The sequence below is a fragment of the Pygocentrus nattereri genome, chromosome 4 (genome assembly GCF_015220715.1).
Source record: "Pygocentrus nattereri isolate fPygNat1 chromosome 4, fPygNat1.pri, whole genome shotgun sequence".
Classification (NCBI taxonomy): domain Eukaryota; kingdom Metazoa; phylum Chordata; class Actinopteri; order Characiformes; family Serrasalmidae; genus Pygocentrus; species Pygocentrus nattereri.
In genome coordinates, this window is record NC_051214.1 from 13,936,268 (window position 1) to 13,950,526 (window position 14,259).

At 41.0% G+C, this 14,259-nt stretch overlaps 1 protein-coding gene across 2 annotated transcripts in view; it reads right to left on the reverse strand.

Moving 5' to 3' along the window:
- Positions 1 to 2,543: 2,543 nt before the first annotated feature.
- The window catches only part of sesn1 (sestrin 1), a 62,152-nt gene continuing 50,436 nt past the window's right edge, over positions 2,544 to 14,259 (reverse strand). The window contains exons 1-10 of one of the 2 annotated variants that reach the window (XM_017712985.2): positions 6,932 to 7,204; positions 5,949 to 6,014; positions 5,591 to 5,788; positions 5,285 to 5,467; positions 4,664 to 4,894; positions 4,364 to 4,511; positions 4,119 to 4,231; positions 3,817 to 4,007; positions 3,580 to 3,724; positions 2,544 to 3,420 (exon numbers count right to left, since the gene is read on the reverse strand). In XM_017712985.2, coding sequence (XP_017568474.1) covers positions 3,334 to 3,420; positions 3,580 to 3,724; positions 3,817 to 4,007; positions 4,119 to 4,231; positions 4,364 to 4,511; positions 4,664 to 4,894; positions 5,285 to 5,467; positions 5,591 to 5,788; positions 5,949 to 6,014; positions 6,932 to 7,033 — 1,464 coding nt within the window. In that variant the 5' untranslated portion in view covers positions 7,034 to 7,204 and the 3' untranslated portion in view covers positions 2,544 to 3,333. Of the gene's footprint in view, positions 3,421 to 3,579; positions 3,725 to 3,816; positions 4,008 to 4,118; positions 4,232 to 4,363; positions 4,512 to 4,663; positions 4,895 to 5,284; positions 5,468 to 5,590; positions 5,789 to 5,948; positions 6,015 to 6,931; positions 7,205 to 14,259 lie in introns of those variants that run through there. The other variant, XM_017712984.2, reaches the window with a different exon arrangement.

Sequence of the window (14,259 nt, forward strand, 5' to 3'; positions counted from 1 at the left end):
CAGAAGAGTTTAAGGTGTTATAGCTGCAAAGGCTGGGCCAACATCATATTAAACCCTATAGATTAAGAATGGGATGTCCCTCAATTTCATATGCATGTGAAGTCAGACGAGCGAATACTTCTTGGCAATATAGTGTATTTTAACTTGTTAATTTGACTGGGGCACCCAAACATTTGCATATAGCTACATATATCCCTTCCATCAAAGATTTGATCTATGGATTAGAGACTTTTGCAAAAACTGTGTGGAGCTCATTTGTGTGCATGTATTCATTAAAGCAAAAGGGGGACAAACCAAATACTAAAAAATTCTGAGACTCGTATACATATTTCAGAGATTTTACTTTTCACTCATATTGCTATTCTTATAATATAATTGTAATAAAAATTGATTAAATAGAAAATAATGTAAAATAGAAGTGTACTTTTGGACCCCACCGTAAATTCCTTTCAGCCTCAGTTTTGCCAGGACCATTTAATGACTCTTCTTTCCAACATATGAAGAGCATCGCAATGATGTAAATGACATCCAGCAGCACTTCAATGATCTCAAAAGCTTTATTAAAGAGATACAATTCCAAGAAAGTCTGGAAGGAACACAGCACAGTTATAATCTCATGAAACAGTTACATCAAACTCATACAAAACGGCACTGGTTTCTTCCCCGACACAATCCTTTAATGCTCAAAATAACACTTCACTACTACCATCTGCACAATTACCTATCACGGCACTGAACCGCTGCTCTGCAACCGCTTGCTCATGCTGAAAATGTTCTAATTCACAGGACCAACAATTGACCAAAACATGATGGGCTTTAGATTGAGATCCCAATATAAAAACAGAACATGCTTGAGGACAAACTAGAAGCAGTGGGCAAAGTCCCAAACCAACTAGGAAATTTACTTGGAGCCTCTTCACAGAAGGACAGCTCAATTCCTTCTGTAGCCCATACTAGCTGTTTTGGTGACCCTGTGTGGACCATACTAAACTGTACCATTTGCAAGTTCTAGAACTTTGTCATGATTATGATTATCACTCATGATAAATCATGTTTTGTGACAGTCACAAAACATGCAAGCTGTAGTTATATTTCTTCATGTCATGGGGTTAAATGCTTTTTAATGATATAAAGACATTTAGATTGTTCAAAGAACTGTCATGACTAGCGCCGAATGTATGTATTTATCTCAGGTGTCTCCATACTGATACTGGATTGTTTTTGATGTAATTAAAACAAGTAAGAAAAAAATACATTCTGAAATACAAATGATACACAGTGATTAAATGTTTTTTTATTTATTTATTAAGTTTTTGTGTTCATTTGTTGAATGTTACCTTATAAAAATGTCAGTAACTGACATCAGTCTGAAACATGATTTTAAAAAAACCCTCATTTGTTTCTTTACATCCATCTCCAAAAGGAAAAGTACCATCCCTCTCTCCTTCTTTCTCCATTTTGCCACTCTACACCTGACTGTTCCAGCCACCATCAGAATGCAGTACTGGATTGGTTTTAGTAAACAAAAATAGAAGACAGCAGAAAATCTATCCTGCATAAAACACGCACACACTCAACATAACAAAAAAAAGCTGCTTAGTTATACTGGTTAAAGTTCTGAAAACAAGAACAAGCACTGTCTATTTCACGACTGCACAGTCGTTTAGGGGAGCCTGGATTTAAGCAGGATGAAGAAAACCCAGGAAAACCCCACAAAAGAGAAAGTCCTGCTCACCAAAGAGCACTTAAGATACCTAAAGAGATACATAACAGGAGGTATTTCATTATACTGACAACTCCAAAATAACAAAACAATAGCTTTCAGGAGTTAGGATGACCATGCAGTAAAGGGAAGACAGGTGAGGGGTTGGGGGCAGAGTCCAGAGCAACAGGAAGCACATTACAAAGGAAGACTATTTTCATTTTTTCTTTTTTTTTTCCTTGAAATTGCTCATTTGTCACTTGGACAACACACAAAGTGAGTCTTAGGAACTGGTCACTAAACCCAAAATGGCTACATTAGGGCTGAAGCATATCTTGATTTTCTGAAAAAAAAAAGTGCCTTGATATTTTTTAAGCCTGAAATACCAAAAAAAGGCTAAGATAAATTGTGTTTATATATATATATATATATATATATATACACACATATACACACACACACACACACACCACTGCTGTCTGACGAAAACCTTGTATCTCCATTTTTGATGTTTTAAAATGTTTGGCATAATTTGAAAATACCAGTTGGGCTTTATATTGTCTGTAAATTACGTGATGAATGGACTAAACAAAATGACCCAAAACGACTTGGAAAAATCTCTGGTTACATTGACTTACATTAAAAGTAAAGCATCTTTTTTGCTTCTCCTTTAAAGATACCATTTTGGAGATACAACAGCAGTGATACATATGTGTGTGTGTGTGTGTGTGTGTGTGTGTGTGTGTATGTGTGCATATATATATATATATATATATATATATATATATATAAAAAACATTACATTACAACACATGTTGGTAAGCAGAGACAGAGTGGTGACTTACAGTAAACCAAAAAAAGGGCTCAGACAGCTATTTCTTTTGAATATCCCTCCCATGTGCGCACACACGCACACTGTCACACATACACACATTACTTCTCACTCCCAGTCGCATCCTCTCCATCACAAACGTCCTCAAGTTAGCTTATTAAATGGGTTATGGTTTGGGTGTTTGGAGGCCTGTGCCTCTCAGTTGAGAAAAGCAGCATTAACAGACAGCACCTCTGTGTTCATCTCCAGTGCTGTTCATAACTAGGCACACATTTATGCAGCTTCAATAATGCTCTTCTCTCCAGTCACCTGCACTACAAAAATGATATGAAAACAAAAACGATAATAGGCATGTTAGTGCAGTCTGTCTGCACTGATACTGGAGTTGTGATATATTTTTCCTTTCACAAAAAAAGAAGATATGATTGAGTAGCATCTTATTGCAGATGCATATGAAACACTAGGAGGAGGGCTGGCCTCCATTGGCTTGCAGTCTCAGGCTGTCCCAATGCGGAGGGTAAGCCAACACACCCCCCCATGGCGGGCTTTGGCACTGCAGGCCGAGCAACCACACATTTCAGTCAGCAAGTGCGCTCAGATTTCTTCTCTTGTGTTTTTTTTTCCTTCTTATGACATCCACCACGAAGATGATGATCCTCCTCATCCTCCACGTTTGGCCTCTTCACCATTCCTTTTGTTTTTGTTTTTCCTTTTTTTTGTTGTTTTTACTTTTATTGAATTGTCCCACGAAAGCAACAACAACAACAGTAAAAATACAAGAACAAACTATAATAGCACTTCATGTCATGTAGCGAGTGATAGCTCTTAGAGCATAGAGCAGTTCTGCCTGCATGCGCGCTTCCATAAGAAGCAAATTAACATGAACCTATGAGAAAAGAGCAGAAAAGAAGCGGTATTAAGATCAGACCTTCCCAAAAAATAAAAAAGGCAGCAAACTCAAAAATCAGAACTTCCCAAATAATAAAAAAGCCAGCAAACTCAAAAATATACTACATATACATAATACATATATTTCGTTTTTTACCTTCTCAGAGTGCTGGAACTGCCTCCAGAAACTCTCGTACATCCTCTTGGTGGTCTTCTCGGGGCTACACACCATAGTCTTAATGTAGACTTTAAAGCTGCGGTCCAACAGCTCATTGATCTCCCCATAATCATAATCATCATATCTGTCAAGTGGAACAAAAAGCGAGTGAGATATTAGCATATAAAAGTGAATCCTGATATTGTCATTTGCAGCCAGACTGACTGAAGAACTGACCTGATACCAAACATGCAATGAATGTAGTTCCAGATGGCTCGGCGGAGCATGGAAGTGTCCACACCCTGGTGTGTGGCCATGGTGTTGTAGGTCAGATTATATGCAATCTGGAACTTCTCGTCGAGCAGCTGGCCAACGTCCGGATACAGCCGGTTCACCAAGGAGAAGCCATGGTCTTCCCAACTGTAGTCCTGGCAACAGCATAAAACATCTCGATCAGTCCATCTTTCCATCTCATTAGACTAATGAGACTTGATTCAATGAAGTGTCTGCTGGCCGTTATTTTGTCTCTCCTCACTCACCTGGACTCTGAAGGTAGGCACATGCTCTCCTCTTCTAGAGAAGTCTTGGTAGCCATAGCTGGGGTCCTCGAAGTGCCGCGACACATCTCTGGATGGCACGCACTCCTCGTCCTCTGTGGGTAACATAACCATAAAAACAGTCACTTCCTGCAGAAAGTGTCTGTTTTTGTTTTTTTAAGTCAGCAAAGTGTGAATATCCTCCTTCATAAAATTTTACATATGTCTGTGTGAATAGTAACTCTTACCAGCTGTGGCCACTAGCATGCTCTCAGTCTTTTCCCGCTCAAAACGTGTGGTCATTTCCTCTTGACTGGCCTCCTCTTCATCACGACACTCCTGGAGCTGCTTCATCCTCTCCATCAGCACTTCAACCTCCCCTGACACTTCTGCAACCTGGACAGCAAACACAAAGGAGTGTCATTCTGTGTTCACAATGACATGCAGGATGTTAATCAAGCTCTTGCATGTTCTCTACTTTTATCAGCAAAAAAGCTGCTGCATTGCTCTAAAAGGGCTTACGTGAGTGAGTGATCACTCGCTCTCACCTGTTGGTTTCCCAGCATCTCCTCTAGAGCCCCATTGCCGTTGGCGATATCACACACACAGTAACCGCTGAGGGAAGGGGGTCTGAAAGTGTGTCCTCCGTCGGTGTGGATGTCTGGGGTGATCCCACAGCCGAAGGTAAATGAGGCCAGCGAGTGGTAGTGTGTAAGCAGCACTACAGCATGGATCAGCTCCGCCAAAGACCAGCTATTCTCCTCAGCCTTCAGTAGACTCTGTCAGTGTAACACAGCATTAAACCCATATTTACTCCATGAGGTTAATTCAACAGGTCTTGTATAATAAAATAGTAATTACAACCAAAAGCTTATAATAAATTACAAAGTTATGTTTGTGGAGAGCTGCCAACATTTTTATCTCCATTAAATGATTCATCATTCATTTACCTAAATGTCCAATGAAAACCTATGAGGGTCAATAAAGGTTAATCATTGATTATGTGATAAAGCTGCCCAAATTATAACAACCTTCACTGTAAAAGCAGCTGCCAATCAGGCCTTTCAAAGTACCACAGTGGTCATTTAAAAATCTCACTGAGGTCATAACTGTTATATAACAGCTGTGGACGGGAGAGAACTTGTGACTTTAGCGGTGTGATGTCATACCTCAATGTGTGTTTTGGTGAGCAACCACGGCCGGTGTGCCAAAATCTTGTTAAGCTCTCCAAGTGCCTGCAGCTTCTGTGGGGCTCCTTCAAGACCGTTCAGCCACTTGGGGTCTCCCCCAACTTGCAGAAAATCATTCACGTGCAGGTTGACCAAATATGAACACTGGTGCCTGGCAGCAGCCTGAAGGAGATGAACATGAGGAACACATTTAGACATCATTCTTTTGCAGCAGTTGCCCTTTATGCATAAATTTGCATCAGAATGCTTCTGTATTGAGAATATCGTCTCTGCCATATGCCCTACCATTATGCCAATGTAATGCCTGTAGTGCAGGGATAAGGGCCCATCCATCTGAAGCAGGTAATGCTGTGTCCTCAGGAAACTCTCCAGATACTGAGGGTGGAAGCCCATTACCAGGGAGATGTTATCAAGGTGACCAAGGGAAAAGGCCTCCTCAAATATGGATTGCGTTCTGGCATCCACTTTGCTCACTTGAAGGATCTGAAACAAGAAAAACGTTTCATTCTGCTGTCTTACTAGCAGAAAGTAAATGGGAATTTTGTAGGGGAATTAGATTAATCGCTGCCACGACTAACAAAACATAAAGAAAAAATGTTAACTTTTGTGAATTCAAGCAAACAAGACGTGTGCTTGAGCTAACCTCTTTCTCTGGGATGAATCTACTTGGTCCGTTTCCCAGTGGTCTGGGGATTCGCACTCCAATGTCCTGCAAAAAAAAAAAAAATCCAGTTAAGTATGATGAAATCAAAGCCCCAGGTTGTCAACCAAGGTGCTGATGCATTTGAAAACTAACTGACGGTGAGGTTTAATCTAAAAAGTATAGCCAAGTGCCTCTGGCAGCAAGCCCAGAACCCTAAAAACTGCATATCCTTCCTCACTTCAAATAGATCCCCACCCCCAAAGTACAGGCTCTGGAGAGCCCTGCTAAAATCTAGATATTGCCCAAAATGAGAAACACATTCTGATAATCTGCTGCGACACTGATACCTTGAGTAGTTCCCATTACAAGAAAACAACCTGTCAAACAGCACAAAGAGCATGATTTAAAATCCACCTCAGCTTAGAGAGCTCTTTTTCACCCTTTCACCCTATGGCAACGAACAAAGGCTTTGGTAATATCACACACCACTAAGACAAACAACCTCCGCCAATCCGAATTGTGTCATCGAGTTAATGGATTAAAACTAGTAATTTGAGCTTGAATCATCTGGTCTCTGTCCTTCGAAGCAGTTTTCTGGCTTGCGTTATTTTCCCCTGCGCTGTACAGCTGACTGAATGAATGACCTAGCACTGCAGAGCCCACATTTCCCTAGGCTGAAAATCTTCAAAAACACTACAAAATAGCCAATGACACACTCACGACACAGACGTTATAAGCCAACAGGCAAAGTCCTTGTTAAAGAACTACGCTGAAAACCGGAGAGAGAAAAACAAGCGAGCTGGGAGCACGTAAACAAGGTAACACAAAGAAAATCTGCAGAGCCGTCGCAAACAACCCATCGCTGGTGGAACTTGAACCTGACTGACAACCTCAATTAATGAAAAAAAAACGTCGACAAAAACAGAACCTTACAATCACCGGCCAGAAACAACATCAACCGCTTTGTCAGTTTTCGTCCTTACCTTTTTACTAAGCCGCTCGCAGTGTGCGCAAATTTTAAACAGGTCTGTCACTGTTAAAGAAGTGTTTTTCACTGTGTCGTTATCTGCTGACGCGTGCCTCATCTTGTGCTTGTTTATTAGTTTGTTTCTGGAATTTTCCGTTACTATGTTTTTCGTGAAAAAAGTAGACAGGCTGCCTTTGTCTTAGCTCCGTCTTTTTTGTTCCTTGAGGCATTGGATCTCTGCGCCTTGCCAGCTCGTGCAGCTCCGGAGCGGAATGGCCACTGTACAGCGGCCCTCTAGTGGTAAATAAGTCGCTCCAACGCTACTGACGCGACTGCCAGCCAATCGCCTTTCGAAAACAACCAACGCTCATCCAATCACCGGCGACGCGGGGCGGGACTTTAGGAGGGGCTTGCGCCAGCTAATGGATAGAAACGTGAGCAGACGGATGATTCTGATAACATTAACATCTAACGTCCTCAACCTTTTGTTCACGCCAGACTTATTTAGATCCAGTTCAGTTATGTGTTAACTATTCCTGCACTGTTACAGCCTCTTAGGCAAACACAAAGGTTCAATGCACGTCTATCCATCTCTGATAGTGTCCCTCTGTTATCTGAGCTTATTTGCAAAGCTGTTAAAAACCTTGCTTCATCTTCGGACACTAAAGCCTGATCAAGCAATCCACAGATTCTTACGTTGCTGAGTCTACATTAGGTCACTGCAGAAAGTACAGAAAACATTTAAGGCAGTAAACTTAAGTCAGGGGTGGGGGCTTCTTCTGGGGGCAGTAAATAAGGCAGGGCAGGGCTGAGCAACATGATGGCATACCTGCAGCACAACAGAAAAACAAGCCAAGATCAATCTTTGCCTTCCGCTTTATGGCACACTGAGGCAATGGGCCACCCTGAGATAAAGTGATCGATTTTTTTCTGGAAAGAATTCACCTGACTGCGGGTTGCTTTCCTTGAATGCATGCACTTAACCATTGCTCTATCATGTCCTATGAAAAAACTGACTTTCTCCTCATGTTTTTTCTTGGCAAACCTGTTGTATGACAGTGCCCCCCCGTCTCTAAGAGCTCTAATTGGCAATATTGTTGGTATTATTCTAAAGCTAGTCTCCAATGTGTCTTCAACTGTACAGCTAATAGTGACACTGTTACCTAATAGGGTGCCATTTATATATAATGCCATCTACTAGGATCGCCATGATGAGAAGAGTTTTTCAATTCTCAGAACATCTCAGAACAACTGCTGCTGTGCATTTCTGCTCTTGAGGTGTGACAGTGTGAAAGTGTATTGCCCAAATCTAGACTCACCTACTTTAATTCAGTTTTCACTTTTCAGTGACAGCCTACTACCACAGAAGTGGGAGATGTAGACGAGAGCATAATACGCCACCAAACAGGTTAAATAGTACTGCAAGTGGCACAATGATGGCAGCGCACACTCTCTGTGCACGGTGGTCCGGCACGGCCTGGCTGATGGAGAGTAGCTATTCAGCATGTTCATTGTGTCCACGAGCTCCCCCCACTCCACTCCGAGGGTAAAGGGGGGTGTAAACAGACCGGAGCCAGAGTCAGCACTCTCTGAAGGGTGGTGGGCGAGCCCCACTGAGCCCTATGGCTCAGCAAACCCGCAGAAGAGACCGGTCAGCGTTTGCCTACCCCCTCCCCCCCCCCCCGCCCTCCCGGGCATCCTTTTCTCTTTATTTAAAAAAAAGCTCGGCCAAAATGATTGTCTGTGAACAAACTTTAGGCTTTACTGTACTCACGCTATATCACAACACTGAGTGACAACTTTGTTAATATGGCTCATTTGATAGGCAAACAGCTTTAGCACCTGAGGACACCTTTTTGTTCTAAATGCAAACGAGCAAGAAAATGCAATAGAAAAGCATAGTGTTTTCAGTGATTGCATCATTTCCAGAGTGTTAAAACTTTACCAGCTCATTGAGAATGTCACATGATTAATTTGATCAAAGCTAGGCTTCACTTCTAGGGTGAAAGAAAATGCCATCAGAGGATCTAAAACTACTAACCTACTTAAATGTTTGAATGATCTTGTCATTCCAATGTCTCACATGTCTCTAGACGGTTAATAAAATTACACCATGTTTACTAATGTAAATACTAATGTAAATACTTTTTGTTAGAGTTATTCTTATATTTTCTCTTTTTTATTATTCTCTTAAGATTATATTTGGTGAATGGAGGAACAGCAAAGTAAGAATTTCATTGTACAGTGTAACTGTCTGCTCTGCTGTGCATATGACAAAACTCTTGAATCTTGAAGAACACATTATTAAGGCTTTTGCATAACCTGTTCTAGCTGAAATGAGTAAAAGAAATATTGTGTAAAGTGGCCACATGTGGTGATTAAGAAATGGACCACAACCTTTTTTAGTGTATAAGCTACAGATGAAGTTAAAAATAGCCTAGTTAAAGAAGACCAAAATGTGTGCCTCTGCAATGGTTTTAGAGGTCTCAGGGCAAGAGCGTATCTGTGTTTGCAGAGGTGGATCTCTGTGTGAATGTGGCTCTCAGCTCTGTTTTCTTTCTCATGCTGAACGAGCAGTCACGCTAAAACCACAGGCTGTCGGATGTTCAACAAGTGGCAGAAAAAAAGTTATCTGACGCAGCCCTCCTCTCAACCAGTTCCAACCTGACCTATCGCAGAGTTGGGGGAAGACAGAGAGAGAGAAAAAAATAGAAAAGCCACAATGACATAAGCCTAGCAACAGGAGTCAACCAATCACAGGCCAGAATAACAGTTTCAGGGTCCAATCTCTTTTAGTGTCTCAACTCCCCCACTCTAGTTCCTCAAACAGGAGAAAAAAAGTCAAACTCCAATATGAAGTTGTATGCACAGGCCTAGCCACGGTTTCTGTGGAGGACTGATAGATTTTTATGAGCAAACGTGTCTGCTGCTTAATTTGAAGGCTTTTGTGTGCTGCAGGAGTATTTACAGTTGAACTAAAAGCAGCAGTGAACTTTAGACTATATGGCGTGACAATCCCCAGAATAAAAAAGAGGAAGAGAAAAATGTCCTTCCAGTTGCCCACGTCAACTGTGCTGAACTTATTGTTTTGCTTTATTGCATGTTGCTCGCTTCAGTGGGCCTCAAACTTGTTATTCTTTCGAGAGACAAGGGTCTCTTTAAAGTCAGTTCAACAGTGGAGAAAGGAAGGGGTAATTCAATACCATACATTCATACATGTTGTCAGCGCAGTTGCAGTCTCTCTCATTCCCTTTCTTCCTCGCTCTCTCATAAGTTCAAAGAGTAAGAACTTGCCAATTCATTCAGTGGTCCTCCACCCCTCTTCCATTGTTTTGTTCCAACTCTCTTACACACACTCTCTTTGGTCCTTGCAGTCACAAAATAAGGTCTAACAAGGGACTTTTACATACCATGTTCATGAATGAACACAGTTTCACTGACTGTTCAGACTGGACAAAATTAATTGCAAGGATCCACTACAGATGGGTCAATTAATAGTGAAATAAAAGTTATAAGTTATAGTAAAGATATAATTTAGGAAATATTTAAACTAAACTAAGCAATGAGGTACGCTGCATATTGAATCTATTAAAAGCACTGAAATTTTAAAGGTGATTATCTAAAAAAGGCAACTTAAGGCAAACGTGGGATGATTAAGACATGCAGTTTGCACAGTGTCCAACAGACTCATTTCATACTTCCACATTCAAAGCAGTGGAAGTTGTTATAGTACAGAAAGCACTACAGCAGTTGCATTTACGAATGAGAATGTAGATTTAACTTGCTATGGCAACTCAAAAACTGCAGAAGACTGACTATATTCGAGCAAACATTAGACAGCTAACTTTAGCTGACCTTATTGGGTAACAAGTGTAGCTTGTCGACCTTGTCAAGATTGCTCCTCTCTGAAAATGAAAACTGAAAAGAAATATTAAGCAAATACCATAATAACGACACAAGTCCTCTACATCAGAGACATAAAGACTTTGTCTACATTCACACAAATGCCACTACTGCTGTAATGTTTTCTCTACACTGTTAGAAATAAAGGTGCTGTGAATTTTTTGTTCACCACGGTACAAACAATGCAAATGTACCTTTAGGTACAACAGTGGTTTTACAGTACAATTGTGTACCTTAAATAAGTTTTTGAAACATATGTATCTGTGCCTTTTCATAACCTAATGTTTTAAAACAGCAATAAAATGAAAAGCCTGGAGACGAAGCGGGGTGTGTGGAGTCAATACAACTTATCATACAGTTATGTTCCTTGACTAACGGTGCTAAGATGTTAACTTGAGGGTACCACCCCAGTGACAAGAGGGGTAATACCACTGTGACAGTTTAGTACCTTTTTTTCTGAGAGTATACTATGGCAACATGTGCTGTGTTAAATACAGAAGTGTGAAAAGGAGGGTATGTTGATAGGGTACAGTGCATTACTTGTTAGCTACATTAGCCTATTAGCCTCAGCACATAATGAAAGAAGCACATTTCAGACTCCAAACACATCTTCATTGGTGAACTATATTTAAGGTAAGAGAGAAATGCTGTTAATTTGAGTTTTGGCTCAACCATTGCTTGAAATGTTTCACCAACAATATCCTGTGTGTCAACCGTTTGTAACATTTTAACTTTTCTTTATATCTCGGTGCGATTTCTGCCTGATAGTCTTTGCCAAGACAACCCAGTCCAGCACAATGTTCAGTGACCGATAAAGAACTGACTTACTGGCTCACTCTCAATCAGTCTTTGTTTGTAACCCTGCCTGTTTGGCCATTTGGCTCGCTAGGAGATCCACCTTTTCCTCTCCTCCAGTCTTACATCCTCTGTCCAAAGCTACTCTCTCTAGCCCTCTTTGCTTCTCTTCTCTTCTTTCCTTCCATCCTCACTCTCCTCCCCTTCTCATTTTCCTCCCCTTCCCCCCTCCACCCACACTCTCCAGTGTTACTTGGCTGCCGGTCCTGAATTCTAACAACTGAGCTTGATTGGAGCAGCCCAGCCTTGCATCTGTCTTCCTGAGAGGTGCGGTCCACTAGAAACACACACACACACACTCACACACACACAAGCATACACATACAGAGGAAATGGCACTCCCAAGGCCTCCAAAGACTACAGAGCCAGCTAACTCACATAACACAACCACACAAAAGTTAACAGAGAGGTTGAAACTAACACTGCATCTACTACATTACTGTACTTAGGGGGACTTTTTTGGTTCTCTACTTAACTCAAGCAGCTCAGACTGGCAAAAAATGACATTCCAGTCAGTTAAACTACAGGGGAAAAACTGCAGAGCTGGAAAAGCTCATGCTCATACATTTAAGTGTAATAACAGCCATCTTTACAATTCACCACTACTGCACTCTACACTTCATTATACAGGCATCGTTGTCATGTTACTACCAAAAGGGTTTTTTTGTTTCCTTGTTTTTGGAATTTCTCAAAGTAATCAATGGTGTTTACCCGTCACCATTCTGTTTGAGGGCCAGTCTGCCAAGTCAGTTGCTCTGAGTGAAAATGTCAAATGGATAACTTTCTACTACCTGTATGATGCAGCCATTACATATTTTATATTGGTATGTATGGTTATTAACTAGTATACTGAGTATGAATGATAACCAAAGTCTTTTAGAACATAAGCCTCTTTGAGATTAATCAACTGTAACAGCTTATGCTGTCTGCAAACCATTTTATGGCAGGTGTGGGCAAATATTTAATCCATCAATAACAACTTCAACATTTTTGAAAGCTATGTATCCCAAATAACTTCTAAGACTGAATTTTGGAGATGTAGTAAAGTGTTCCTGTGGATCTTTAGGTCTTTGAAAAACTGAAAGCAAGCCTCCTGAAAATAATGGAAGCTGTAATAAAGGAAAGGGTGGACACACTTAATAATGAGAAAAAATATATATTTAGTTGTTATATCTTAAATATATGTTCTGCCTTTTCCTGATGTTGAAAAATTATTAACTTGTACATAACTGGCCTTTTACTGGAAATTATGGGACAAGATAAATGAAGGGCAGACTTTTTGTACTGTACTAAATGTGAGCAATTTGTTTACTAAGTGGAGAACTGAGAACCTATCATTGCATTTTCAGCTCTGCACAAAGCCTGTTAGCCACACACAATTGCTGAATGCCAGTGGAATAGGCGGAGGCCTTCAGAACGCTCTGCGTGTGAGGAAGCCAAAAGTTCCCGTGGATGTTATTTTAAAAGGGAGAACTCACAGCTGTTGCAATACATGGGCCGCACAGCAAGCACACACAAACAGACACACACAATAAAGTATCTATTAGTCAGGCAAAACCCTTTCCTCTCCTATCTTGAGCATTCAAATTTTAAATGCCCACTAATCACTGCCCATGTGCTAAATCCCCAGTTTAGTATGTGATTGTTCAACAATGAACACCCTGGTACCGTACAAAGTTCAACCATCTGTCTGATGAAAAACATTATTGTGATATGAACGTATCACTATAGTCTGGAGAGAAAGGAGTTGACGTCAATGGATGATGTCAAGGTCTTGCTCACACCTGATAGGGAGCATATACCTGTATGTAAATGTAACTATGTAAATGTAGTCTTTCCAACTGAAGCTGAGGGACAGACTGAGTGGGCTTGTGCTAAATGACTATAAATCTACTGTAAATCCAAGAAGCTACATAATCAAACGGTAATTCAGTGCAACATTAGGTGGCCCTTTAGCCCAAGCTTATCAGTCTGGCTTACTCTTTCCCTTACAGCACCGTAGATAGGGCAACCTGTAACCCGTACAACAGCAGAACCTGCTGAGCTCTGCAAGTTGGCAGACTGGCAGAAGCTCAAATGACTGAACAACACTAATTGCTCGTCCTAATACAGTCCCTGGTGATAAGAAACTGGTAGGGCAACTGTCTCTCACTCCCTCTGTCAATCAGCAACAAGCCTATAATTGCATCTCCTGGCAGGCCTAAGTGAGTTACTGTGCCAGAATATGACAGGTAATATGGTGAGAGCATTATAAACTGATGTGGACCCTTGCACTTCTCAGCCAAGTTATCCTACTATAACACAGAACAAGTCTAAGGGCAGAGGCTTGCTGGTCTCAGTGAGCTGGTTTTATAGAGGCTGGAGAGAAGCCACTGACTCAGACAGAGTGAGTCATCATCTTTCAAATCTCAATAGAGGTGTGCTGCAGAATAGACAGTGTGAGCTGACAGGAAACAAACATGTTTTGCTTGATTAAAGGGAAAATATAGCTATCATATTTGACCAGAGGCCTACTCATCCCACAAAGCCCTACTTAAACCTGTGAATCATAAGGGCTTATATGTGCCCACAGTTCAGTTTCTCACT